The sequence below is a fragment of the Lolium perenne genome, chromosome 6 (assembly GCF_019359855.2).
Source record: "Lolium perenne isolate Kyuss_39 chromosome 6, Kyuss_2.0, whole genome shotgun sequence".
NCBI lineage: Eukaryota > Viridiplantae > Streptophyta > Magnoliopsida > Poales > Poaceae > Lolium > Lolium perenne.
In genome coordinates, this window is record NC_067249.2 from 3,167,670 (window position 1) to 3,180,879 (window position 13,210).

The window sequence follows — 13,210 nt, forward strand, 5'->3', positions numbered from 1 at the left end:
TCCGATTTGCGTCGCCCCGTTGGAGATGCCCTAATACGATAGACACAATTCGTCAATCCACCAATGCTAGTACACACTGCACAAGATGCAAAAGCAGATTGAGCCATCTATCTCTTCCTTTTAGCTTTCCTAGCTCTATATACTCGATATGAACTTTCTTTGCAGGACAAGCATGCACACTTCACGACTAATTCCATGAAAATCAGGCACTGTCCAGATCTCATCCAAACTTTTTCTCTTTGCTTTTGGGCTTTAATTAATCAGTGACCTGCACGTTGTCGTGGATGAATCACTCCCCTTTTTATTTTTCCAGCTTTTTATGTGGCAGTAAAAAAGATGGATGGATACCCCCTACTCTCTCTAGATCTCCATCTCTCCCACATTCCATGCACAAACTTTGAACAACATAATTGATCACTTTATACATAAAGGAAGCCATTCATGGAGCAGCAAGATCTCATAGTACTACTGCTCTCTCGCTCTCTCTCTCTCTCTCTCTAGCAAAGCTATCTAGCTCACTCTATCTCTCTCTTCCACACACACGCACACACATCTCTTTTATCTCATCGGCACCTTTGACCTTGATCAGAATGTTGCAGTGCTCACCGAATGCTTTCCTCTTTTCTTGTGCCTGCATCCCATCTTTTTTCCTTTAATCTTTACCTCGATCTAGCTATCCTGGCTGACTTGGATCAATTAAATAAGCCTAGCTACAAATATGTATTAATTAGTTACTTAATGGCGTGTCCTCCCGAGGGTAAACTCGAGGTTCGGCTGTCCTGGTGGACTTGATGTCTGATCGGAGATGCACGACACGTTCATCTCAGCCGACATCTCGAGGCTCTTCGACGGAGCATCCTCCTACAGATACAAAATGCCACTGATTAGTTTATAAAACATCCAGTGGTAGTTTACATAGTTGTTAGTTATATAATATATTCATGGTGCAAATAGAATCCTATGTATGTGTTGCTTGATCGGAGTATGCATTACATTGTGACATGAAGTTCCAGTTTCAGCATTATTTGTGGGGAAACCAGGCCATCCAACCCTGCTGCAATGCCACACCATAGATAAATTATTAAACAGTAATTACAAGTAATTAGAAGTAAGAAGTAGGATATATAATTAATAATGTAGATTTAGTCACTGATCAAGATAAACACAAAAGCATGTTACTGTATACTATGTATAGATAGGGCCCGTGCATTGAGAAACATATATGATGCTTAATTAATTTGTTGACTACAAGATCGATATGATGTGTTAACAAGATTATCTAGCTAGTCTGATTCTTGAGCAACTCCAAAGAAGTCCCCAGCTTTGTCCTTTGTTTGGACTCTCTTTTTGCTTTTGTTAAAAAAATGTTTTCATAGTATATTTTGTTGGGGTGGCTCTTCATGCAGAAGTAAAGGAGGTAATTTTTCATTCGGCACTAAGTACACTTTGTCATCTTGATCTTTTCTAGTATAGGTGGGCCTGCCTCCTTAGTACCTGTGTACTGCATGTGTAAATGTCGATGCATGTACAGTGGGGAGAGAGAGAGTTTCATTGCAGACAGTAAACTACTCAGGGGATCATTGCACCATCATGAGGTTTCAAATGTCCACCCTGTACTGGACAAATCGAACAATGCCAAGATTTCCTTCCACTTTTTCCTGAGAGCACTTCTTGCATTTGCATGTGTAGAGAGAGATGAGATGAGAGAAAAAGGGATCTGGAGAGAGAGGGAGACAGATGCTGCCACTCTGTGTGGCTAAAACAGAAATATGAGCCTTTCTTGCCATTAACATGAATCAGGCAAACATCCAAATGTTTGCAGTGCTGGTATATGTTATCTATAGCTACATGCATGCATATATGAGTACACTACTGTCCATTCCTACAACGGTCTTTTGTTCCTTATGCTCACTATGCACATATATTACGTTCCTAATATTTTCCAAATATATCTTTTTCAGTAAAGGCGGTGAATCCATCTATTTATTCAGAGAAATTGTATATATGGTGATCATATAAAAATATTTCGACAATCCTATTGTATGTGTTTAGCAAGCAAGGTATATAAGCTAGTTAAAGTTTGGAGCAGATTAAATGAAGAAGAGTTTACCTTGAAGAGTTGCTCCACAAACCACCATTGTAACTGTTGCTGCTGTGCGAATTTGCAGTGGTTCCATTATAATCTGTACCCCGGTGAGTGCTAAGTGCCTCCGGCAAGCTCTCATCCGAGATCTCACCCGCTGATCCATTATCTAATCCTTCATTTTGTCCTAAGCATACGTTTCAATGTCAATATAATGAATTTATATCAGGTGCTCGACTAATAAAACTGTGGCTTTATATATTCATACCTGACAAAATCGCTGGTTTGTCGGTACTCTTTATCGTACGATACATCTGCAACAGATAGGATGGTACACAAGTAAAAATTAATGATTGCAACAAAAACTTATGCACATATCAGCTCATGCATATTAATGTGAATAATGAGTATATGCATATGTACAAAGTACTCCTATCATTAGTCACAAATTAGAACTCAACTGCATTAAAACGATCATTGTTCATGGGAGTACATATTATATATCAGTGCTAGCATGCATTTAGTGCCACTTTTTTCTCAGATGTAAAAACATACGAGCACATTTAATAGTGGATTAATCCAGAGTTCCAGAAGGTAAGGATCCAACAATTGTTCATAGTATACTACTTGCTTGCATCCATTGCAAGAGAGAGAAAAGTGCACATTGTTTTAGAATCAGTTCATGCATGCGTAGTAGTAAAAGAAAAGATCAGTCACTACTTCACCGCGTCAAAGACAGTGCACAGACACACAACACATACACATGCTCAGCTTTTTTTTCATATGGTACGTTGCAAATACCATCTGCTCCCCACCTGTTTGAAGCTGCTCCATTACCATATTTCAGAGAATTGCATATGCACAAGCTACATCAGCACTACTACCTAGCTAGTATTCTTACTGTTATTTCCTTAATTTCCAAATTTCAATTTTTTGTCATCTCATATGATAATAGTAATAACTATAATCTTTGACATCCATGCATATATATATAGCTGACCAGCTTAAAGGAAAAGATTGATTCATGCCTGAGAAGATGCCACAGAGAAATTTGAAATGCAGCATAGATCAAGCTATACCTCGGTGAAAAAGAGTAATGTGTGCCCTGAAAGAAAATAAAAACTGTGTGTACCAACCTGCAAGTGAGATTTGACATGTGCCAAGGTGAGATCCTTCACATCCATCAGCTCCAGTACTGACTTGGGAGTCGCTCCTAATCAAATTACACCAAATCTGCAAGAATTAGTACTAGCAAGAAACTTGATGGCATGATCTTCTACTTAACTAACTGATTAATTAGTTAAGTATACATACTATCATGACCACCAAGGAGCTCGACAGCGTGCACGAAGCGAGCATGCAGAGTGGTTGTCCACCGCATCCTTGGCGCCCGCACGCTGCGCCGCCCCGGCGGGAACCTCGACGATCTGGACGATGGCAGTAGGCCGCCGCCGCCGTTGCTCCGATAGGTCATTGCCATGTGCTGCTGCTGGTACTGCTGGTGAAGCTGGAAGGGGTGGTGGTGGTAGATGGGCACTCCTCTTATCGGCTTGAGCAAAGCATTCATCCGGTGATGGTAGTGGTTGCTGTGGTTGGAGTAGCTTGCGGTTGCCGCCGACGGGGAACCATATTTATTGGCCACCCCAGCAGCGATGTCGGTGGTGGCTCGCCAAAACCCTAGGGGGCTGAACTGATCCATGCTGCTGCTGTTGCAGCCAGCGTCTGGTGGCCTTGGCCAGCTAGCTGGAGGTGAGGACGCCGAGGTGGAGGACGAACTGGTGGTGCTAACTGGCAGCGCCAGGTCCGGTTGCCTGGGGAACAACTCCATGGGAATTGCTATAGCGAGCTAGCAAGCTTCTACTAGCAACAGATCAAGAAGCTAGTAGCTTGCTTGTAGAATGGATGGATCCGAAATGATTTTCTGCTGTGATTTCTCAATTGGGAAATTTGGTGGGTCTTGATTTCTGGATAGATGATGGATGGGTTCTGTTGGTGGATGAGCTAGCTAGAGAGAGGAGGATTTGGTGAGGGGTGTGGGGTGTGGGTTGGGTGAGAGTGAGATGTGTGACGAGACTACTGTATATAGTGTGTGCGATGCGTGCGCTAGCGAATCAGTGGCTCGCGAACAATTGACAAGTGTATGCGTCGGTGTGTGCGTATGTGTGTGGGCATGTTAAAGTGAGAGAGATAGAGAGAGAGAGAGGTAGAGATGTGACTCTTTGCTTGTGTCCTTGCCCTTTCCCTCTCTCACTTCTGGCTATCTATCTATATGCATCTCTATCTCACTCATGTGCGGTGGGTACTGTACTATACGCCTACCAGTCTAGCGTTGTACCTGGACATATGTACATTGAAAAATTAAGAGGGAGGAAATGCATGGGTGGTGGACTGGTGGTGCTGTCCTGGTGAAAGAAGGGCTGAATAATAGAACAAGAGCATTGATGAATTTGCTTCGTCGCTGTGGGGTAAAAAACATTTGTCCCTTCCAAGCTAGCTGTAGCACTCTATGCAAGTGGTACGTCCTGTCCGTATCCATTTGTCGAAATACAATTATGTCGGTGTACAATTTGTGTCCTCTAATATCTGATGATATAGCCATGATTGCGTATATATACACATGCATCAATGAATGACTTGTTTTAAATCAAGTGTACTGAATTAGTGTCCTTGATGCAATGATAAGTTCAAATAATGAATATATCTTGTCAACAAACATGAACTCAACTCATGAGATTGTGCATGAGGTTTATAGGAAGAAAACACAAGGCTTGGTGTTTACAATAGACTACGAAAAAGCTATGTTACGGCTAATCTTGATTTCTTTTATGAGATCTTAGAATTAAGAAGTTTTGGGCCCACTTGGATAAAACTCAGTAAGCAGTTAACTACTTTTTTGCGGCGGAATAGGAATTGCATTACTACTTGAGGATCCCTGGGTGTTAAAATAAATGAGGTTAAAACACTACGGGAAAACACGGCTTTGCCATGCTGGCAAATAACACGGCAAAGGCTCTTCAGAACACTGCAAAGCCTTTGCCGTGTGGCGGAACACGGCAAAGTCCACACGGCGAAAAACGGCTGCGCGGAACACGGCAACTTTGCCGTGTGCCTTCCACCCCGGAACACGGCAAAAATACTTTTGATGGAATCCCGAGTTAGCGGACGGCGCCACGTCAGATGACCTTTGCCGTGTGCATCCTAGCAGCGAACACGGCAAACATTCAAACATTTGCCGTGTGTCAGTCATCGCGGAACACGGCAAAAGCCAACATTTTTGCCGTGTGTTTCAACCTTTGCCGTGTGCCACCCCATCAGACGCAGCACGGCGAAGAAACGGCCACGGCCCACCCCTTCCCCCTCTTTGCCGTGTGCCACCGACGAAGGAACACGGCAAAGGCCTCCCTCTTTGCCGTGTGCCACCAAAGAAAGGAACACAGCAAAGGCCGTTTGGCCTGACCAAATGGTCGCCCCTGCCTCCCAGGAAGCACAGGCTGCACACGGCAAAGGGCACGCCTAGTTTTTTTATGTTTATTTTCCTTTTAATCCCTGCATTCAAAGCAATATATATACATAACAGTTCAAAACACTCACAAATATCATCATATATCCCCATATCATCATAGCCGGTGTCACCATATCATCATAACCACATAAATAACAACAAAATAGATCATCAAATGTCCATAGAAGTCACATAGTTCATCAAATGTCCATACAAGTCACATAGTCCATCAAATCCATCAAATGTCCAAAGAAGTCACATAGTCCATAGTGGTTACATATCCATAGTGCAAAGTACATAAACACCATATAGATACGGCAAAGCTAGCCACATGTCCACCGCAAGCACATGAAAACCATGATGATCAAGGGCTCTACATGTTGGCCACGCCGGTGATGATCAAGGGGCATCATGTTGCACATCCTACAAGTTTCAAATCAAGATGGCATTGTGAGATTGGCACGTCATATATTTTTGACAAGTTGCAATTTTGACAAGTTTGGACAATAAAGTGAGATTGACAAGTCATATATGTTTGAGAAGTTGCAATTTTGATGCGTTTGAAGACTAGAGTGAGTGAGGCTAAACTTAGAAGCGCGCGAGTCACCAATTTAGGAGAACTAACCTGGAACAACGCGCGTTGGTTCCCAATGTTCGTGCTTTGCTGAGCTAACGTACGAGGCGTCGGCGTGATTTCCAATTCACCTTGGGCCGCATGGTTGGAGCCTCCAACCGAACTCTGTGACTACAAGAACAAATGGTGAGCATTATTTAACAATAGATGCAAAGATAGCAAAATGGCATATGTATATATTGACTACTTACCCAAGGGAAGGTGAAAGGAGGAGGAGGAGGAGGATGAGGACCAGTCCCGCCAGTCGGCATCAAGGATTGCATCTGGACTCTCATAACCTCCATCATCTGCTGCTGCTGGATCAGGGCCTGCTGCTGCTGGACCAGCTGCTGCTGGCTCACCAAAGTCTCCATGTCCTCACGTCGCCTCCTTTCTTCAGCCATCTCATTCTACGTTGTGCCATTTGTTTTGTCATGATTGTTGCAGCAGAAAATATGAAACGAAGTGTAGATTGGGGAGGATAAAGAACATACCCGGATCTCCTCCATAGCTATGGTCCCAAGCCGTGGGCGTTTCTCTATAGCGGGCTGGGAGCTCGTCCTGCCCCTTCGGAGCTGGGAGAGAGTAGGAATGGTCTCAGGGGGAATGTTGCCATCTCCAATCCATAAGCGCCCATTCCTCGCGCCTTCTCCCGCCAGCACAGCAACCTCAGGGTCAAAGTCGGAAGTGCGAGGGTCGATGTCGTCCCCGTGTACCTCCTTGAACTTCTGCATGAACTTGGTACTCCGCAGCTCTGATCCTTTATTCACCCACATCGACCCCGTTGTAGGATGAGGCTTTGTCCTTTTATGCATTGTTTCCCAAAACACGAAGAACTTGGGATCCACGCCTGTCTTTTTGGCCTGCAAAAGAGATAGCATTTTGATAAGTGAAGGGGGCATGCGGAGTGAAGAATACCGCCGAAAGTAAGAAACAAAGAATTGCAGTGCTCACCTCTCTTCTCCTGGCGACCTCGAGAGGGAGGCTGCCCTGGACGTGTGAAGCACCGTACATCATCGCTCGGTAGTTCTGTCCCTCCTCGTGCTTCTTCTTGAACTCGTCGCTTGTCCAGTGCTTCACTATGGCCGCGTAGCATTTATTGTTGGAACTCACGTACTGAGGAACCACCTGCAGAAAACACAAATATTAATCAAACGGGATGCGTTTAACAAGTCAAAAATTCACATTTGAATGGAAATACACATAGTGTTACCTGCATGTACTGCCAAGCATCCAAATGCTTATTTTGAGCTTGCGACTTGGTAATGCGAACGTTGCGCTTCTCGGCGTACCAATTGCGAACGCAGCTCAAACGCGCCTCGTATTGCATATCCGTGACCATCTTGATACAAATCTTGTACAACACGGCCATGCATTTATCGTGCTTCCCCGACTGCATGGCAAAGTACATCTGCAAGCATGCACAAAGGTAAAAAAGGGTGAAAGCCATTAGTGCTACTATTGTCAAAGGCATTACTAAATGAGGAGAAGTGAATGGAACTTATCCAGAAAAGACATTGCACCTGCTCCTGCATGTCTCTATACTCGGGGCTCGGGTTCTTTGCATACCTGTAGTCCTCCCAGGTCCAAGATACAGTTCTTTCACCACTAGGGATCTTCACAATCCCATGAAAATTTCTTCTCATGAGACAGCCAAGAATGCTCGAATAGGCGCGAGGCGGCGTGACAGCATCCTTATATGCAAACACCCTGCACAATGAAAATAAAATAAACACATTAGAATAAAAATGAGTAAAGCAAAACGATATTAGAATACAAGCACAATTGATACGTACCTCTCTCCTGCGGGTTGGAGCTCAAGATGGCTGTGAGCGTAAGGTAGGTCGGGGAGCCCGCTGGTCCCACGCTGCCTACGAGTGATAGCCGGGGCATTCATCAACTCCTCGTCAGACTCAACGTACTCCTCTGGCTCTACCCACTGCCTCCCATCATCGTCATCATAGGCCATAGCCTCCTCCTCAGAGCTGCTCTTCTCCTCCTCCTCCTCCTCCTCCTCCTCCTCCTCCTCCTCCTCCTCAGAGGCCCTAGTCTCCACATGCCGCTCCTCATCTGAGTGACAAATAAAGCTCGGGTGAACAAGCTCCTACACTTCCTCCTCTCCACCATCCTCCACGTCCGCCTCCACCTCCTCCTCGGCTAAGGGGCGACTAGCCGGACGCCTCGTCCTCCTCTTCCTACGTGGAGGGTCGGCTGGGGGAGAACTAGCTGGGGGAGGACTGTCTCGGGGAGGACTGTCTCGCTGTCTCGAAGTGGATCCCGAAGCGCCCCCAACAACCTTATTGACGGATGCCACAATATTCGCCAATTTCTTGACTCTCTGCTTGACGGTCTTTGCCGCCCCCTTTCCTTTTCCGCCTCCTCCTCGTGGCATCTTTCAATCACCTGCATTGACAAAAAAGATTAGTTTCATTAGTACACATGATACAAAAGTGATATAAATAGATGAATATTAATAAGGACATCAACGAGTAAATCAAGAATATTATAATGCAACAAATTATGTACAAAAACCATCCACAAGTCCACAATACCAAATTATAGGGTAGCGTTACAATCACATAGAGTTCTCACAAATAGGCTAGTTTTACAATAACTATTACATAGAGTTGCTACAAACTTTAGTATCCATTGTCCGGCTCATCGCGAACAATTGTGCGAGCAGTTGTGTCATCATCGCTATCATCGTTGCCCCACCAATCATCCACGTAACCTGGAGGTGGTCCCACCAGATCATTGGCGTCAAGGCCTGCACGGAAGCGCTCAAGCAATGTCAAGTCTTGTTGGTTCTCGACATCCTCAACTTCATCTTGCGCCGTGTCTTCATCCATGCCCGTAGCTTCGTGTTCTTCCTCCATGTCCTCATTTGAAGGCAAGTCGATAGTAAATTTTCCTGGTAGCCCTTCTTCCTGATAGAAGTCGCCGTCGTATGTAGAGGGGTCTAGGCGACGGTAATCTTCACTGTTTGGCAAAGGAGGCCTGTTGTGCGTCAGTACCGTGATCACAACATCCCAATTCAGTAGACCTTTTCTCGGGTTCTTGCACGCGTATGGGAGATAGAACACTTGGAAAGCCTGGGTAGCCAATATATATACATCATCTCCAGCATATACCGAGCTTCGGTCAACTTCAACCAACCCAATCTCAGGTTTCCGTTTCACCCGACGTGGGTCGAACCAATGACATTTGAATACAACAGGATTTAGCCCTTTGCCAAAACCGTAATTCAGCTCGTATATACCCTCGACTCTTCCATAGTAATGGAGTCCATCCGAGCCTTCACATAAGACCCCGCTATTTATTGTCTTCCGGTTGGGATGGCTCTGTGTGTACTCGTGGGTATGGAAGCGATACCCATTCACGTCATAAGCATTGTATGACGCCGTGGAATACTCAAAGCCATTGGCAATTTTTCGTAGCTCGGGATTCATCTCTCTATCCCTTTTTGCCTACAAGTTATGACGCCAAGTTTAGTACGAGAAGTATTCGATGGGTGTCGATACTAGAATCAAAGTTAGATAGAATAGTACCAAAGACGAGAACCAACTAATGAAACCGAATCCACCACCCTTTTTAAAGAGCTCATCCTTTTCTTGGTAGTTAGGACCCCTGCTTCGTACCTTCCAGTATTTTTCATTGAATTGTCTATGGCAATGAAAAGGAGAAGAGTTAGCCACGAACTAATAACGAGTAAATGTTTGCAACAACTAAGCATTTAACACTTACTCGATGTACGGCTTCACTTCCTCCATGCTTTTCAGAACATATGTGTGGATCTCTTCCCACTCTTGATTTGTTACGGCGTCATATGTGCGCACCCCGCGCCCCTCCCATCCAACAAGCAAGTCACCCACCAACGGTTCCAGGTACACGCTCATGTTCTTACCCGGGTATTTTGGCCCTGGGATTATGAGCGACACAAACATGTTCTGCGATCTCATGACAACGCCAGGGGGCAGGTTCAGGGGAATGACAAACACGGGCCAACAACTATATGTCGCAGCTGACATGCCATATGGATTGAACCCATCTGTGGATATCGCAATTGCCACACTCCTTGGGTCACCTGCTTTCTTCGGATGCAAAGCTGCGAACTTCTGCCATGCTGCACCATCCGATGGATGTATCATCTTCTCCTTACGATATCTATGCCCCAATGAGGGCCAGCGCATCTGTTGGGCAGATTCCTCCGTCATGAAAAGCCGTTGGATCCTCGGGAGAAATGGAAGGTACCGGAGGATCTTCTGGGCAACCCCTATCTGCCTCTTCTGACCATTACCGGAGTCCACCTCGAAATACCTAGAGGATTTGCATTTGATGCAATACTTTCCTTCAGCATGTTCTTTTCTGAATAGCATGCATCCATTTGGACAACAATGTATCTGCTCATATGGCATCTTAAGTGCACTGAGGATTTTGTTAGACTCGTACATGTTCTTCGTCAGGAGGTGCCCTTGCGGCAGAATGCTGCCAATGATAGTCAGAAGATCATCGAACCCATCTCTGCTCAGGTTCCTATCGCTCTTGAAGACCATTAGGTGAGCGATTGCATCCAGCTGGGTAACCTCCGTATGTGAATGAAGAGGTTTCTGCGCGGCAAACAAAGTCTCGTAGAACTTCTTTGTGCTTGGCTCCGGCACCTCAGTTGTGTCCGCCTCCTCAGGGGTCTCCGCCTCCTCATGTGTCTCCGCCTCCTCATGTGCATTTGCATCAAGGAAGTCGTCCAGGCAGTTATCAAACCCATCACGCAAATGTCCCGTTGGCTGACTCTGCTGTGATTGTTGTGACTGCGTTCTCGCACGTTTAGGCGGCTTTTCACCATGGAATTTCCAAACATGGTAGAACGGTGTGAACCCTTCCTTGACCAAGTGTTTACTAATGTCATCCTTATTCTATCGTTTCTTGTTACAGCATTTCTTGTAGGGGCAGAATATTTTTGCGGGCTTGCTGGGGTCTGGAAACGCATTTTCCACAAACTGCTTGGTCTTGTCTCTCCATTCAACTGTAAAAGTCCCACTTGCTGTTTCTGCCCGTGTACATCCAGTCGCGATTCTCCATCCTTCATTAGTGCCAAAACATTCATACAATCCTTTCAATCCACATTTCACAATAATTTCCACCGGTATTAGTTCCATGGTTTGTCACAAGTTTTACGCCACTCATCCTATGGCTCTACTAGGATCCTAATCCCACCCGAGGATGTGCAGATTGGATACGTTCTCCATGCTCTAGCCGTACCGAGACAAAATTTTGGTAGCACCTCCCCGCTGTTCTCCAGATACACGTCTCGGCGAATAGCCGAGAGGTTGTGCATCCGGAGAACAACGGGAAGGCGCCGTCGAAATCCTGTCTCGGAACGGACTAGAGCATGAAAAACGTACCCAATCTACACATCCTCCGGCTGTCCAAAAAACGTGGACAATCCAGAAGAGTTACGGTTATAAATATGCAATTTAATGCATATTTATTCGCGTAACCCTTCCGAATGGGAGACACCTAGGTTTCGCGAGTGACTTGGTTATCTAGACACAAAAAAACCCTAGGCACGAGAGGTGGAAAAGGCCTTACCCTCGAAGCGTGATCGATCGCGGCCGAAGATGCCCTACGAAGACGGCGCCCTACACTCGAACTCGACGCAGATCCTGCAAAAATAAGATTTTTTTGAACAAATTAACAAACATGCGACAAGCAAAATAGAATATATATCTAACAAACCTAAAAAAAACTACGCATACCTGCCGGTGTCGGCGTGTGGAGGAGGCCAGCAAGGGCGGCGTCGTGCCGAGGCGGTAGCAGCGTGGCCAAGCCGCAGTGGGGCCGACAGGCAGCAGCAGCAGCATGGCAGCCAGCCCGGGCCACCGCGGTGCGCATGGCGGCGGCGTGCCGGAGCAGCAGTAGCGCGCAGCAGCAGCACCGCGGAGCAGCAAAAGCGCAACAACAGCACCGGGCGTGGGCGCGCAGCAGCAGCCGGGTGCGGGCGCGCAGCAGGAGCAAGGCGGTGGGCGCGGGCAGGGCGGGGACAGGGACGGCGGGCGTGGCGCCGGCAGGGGCAGGGTGGCGGGCGGCGGGCGCGGGCAGGGGCAGGGAGGCGGGCGCGGGCACGAGGAGGGGGGCGGCGGCTCGGGCGCGAGGTGGGGAGCAGCGGCGCGGGCGCGAGGTGGGGGGCGGTGGTGGTCGACGGCGGCGCGAGGTGGGGGGTGGCGGCGCGAGGTGACAGGGGTGGGGGGCGGCGGCGCGAGGCGACAGGGGTGGGGGACGGGTGCGGCGGGTGGGTATTTTCTTTTTTTTTCCTATCCAAAACATCCAGCCCGGTCAAAACCCTAAGTCCCAGGACCTTTGCCGTGTGCCTAACCGTTGCACACAGCAAAGGACCCTTCGCCGTGTTCCCCTACAAAAAGCACACGGCATAGCCACCTTTGCCGTGTTCCTTTGCCAAGTGCACACGGCAAAGGTGTTTTTTCATTTTTTTTTGATTTTCCTTCCTACTTTACTAAAATGAACTAAACGCGCCAACTGGGTTAGGAACGCGCGAAACCGAGGTTACCTTTACACATAAAATAACGTGTCCCGGTTCTAAAAATGATTTTTCCAAATTTTTTGGGGCGACAGAAAGTGGACGCTTAGTTCAAATCCGGACCGTTTCCAGCGGAATCAGCATGACACCGCACGGAGCCGCAGGTCTACCCAGAAAGCTAACCCACGCGGCACGCATGTGATCCGCGGTGTATATGTGTTCCTCTATCAACGTGTAGAGGTCCCGCTGAATTATTGAATGCACCCTCTTTAGCTGCTTCACAAAAATAGCCCGCTTCGGCACTCGGGAAATGGGAAACGGGTTTTTCGTGGCACCGAAAGGGAAACACTTCATACGGTGTTGCTTCCCGTCCCAAGGCACACGCACGTGCCGATATGGGCTCGTTCCGACAAACTATGCGTGTTCGGAGGGCAATACCTAGCTCTTTTGCCCTAAAAGCCATATAACTCCGGACGTGAT

General features: G+C 46.9%; 1 protein-coding gene and 1 long non-coding RNA gene across 3 annotated transcripts; both read right to left on the minus strand.

Annotated features, from left to right (window-relative positions):
• Window positions 1-281: 281 nt before the first annotated feature.
• LOC127309030 (probable transcription factor KAN2) lies at window positions 282-4,281 on the minus strand. 2 transcript variants are annotated; one of them, XM_051340015.2, is made up of 6 exons: window positions 3,398-4,281; window positions 3,220-3,296; window positions 2,352-2,397; window positions 2,111-2,270; window positions 994-1,051; window positions 282-861 (listed from the first exon to the last, which is right to left on the minus strand). In XM_051340015.2, exons 1-6 carry the CDS (start codon window positions 3,909-3,911, stop codon window positions 736-738), a joined length of 981 nt encoding a protein of 326 aa, XP_051195975.1. In that variant the 5' UTR covers window positions 3,912-4,281; the 3' UTR covers window positions 282-735. The 2 variants fall into 2 exon arrangements, with proteins under 2 accessions (XP_051195975.1, XP_051195974.1); XM_051340014.2 differs by having other exon boundaries at window positions 994-1,054; window positions 3,398-4,273.
• Window positions 4,282-5,720: 1,439 nt separating this feature from the next.
• Window positions 5,721-6,331, minus strand: LOC139832830 (uncharacterized). Its single transcript, XR_011747413.1, has 2 exons — window positions 6,211-6,331; window positions 5,721-6,008 (listed from the first exon to the last, which is right to left on the minus strand). It is a non-coding gene; the product is annotated as an uncharacterized lncRNA (long non-coding RNA).
• Window positions 6,332-13,210: the final 6,879 nt, after the last annotated feature.

What these genes read in the sequence shown, in the direction of transcription:
- LOC127309030 (XM_051340014.2), bottom strand. Translation starts at nt 3,911, where the DNA reads ATGGAGTTGTTCCCCAGGCAACCGGACCTGGCGCTGCCAGTTAGCACC. An exon ending in GCTCCTTGGTGGTCATGATA is followed by an intron (nt 3,297 to 3,397) that starts GTATGTATACTT and finishes TAATTTGATTAG; the next exon opens with GAGCGACTCCCAAGTCAGTA. An exon ending in CAAACCAGCGATTTTGTCAG is followed by an intron (nt 2,271 to 2,351) that starts GTATGAATATAT and finishes ACGTATGCTTAG; the next exon opens with GACAAAATGAAGGATTAGAT.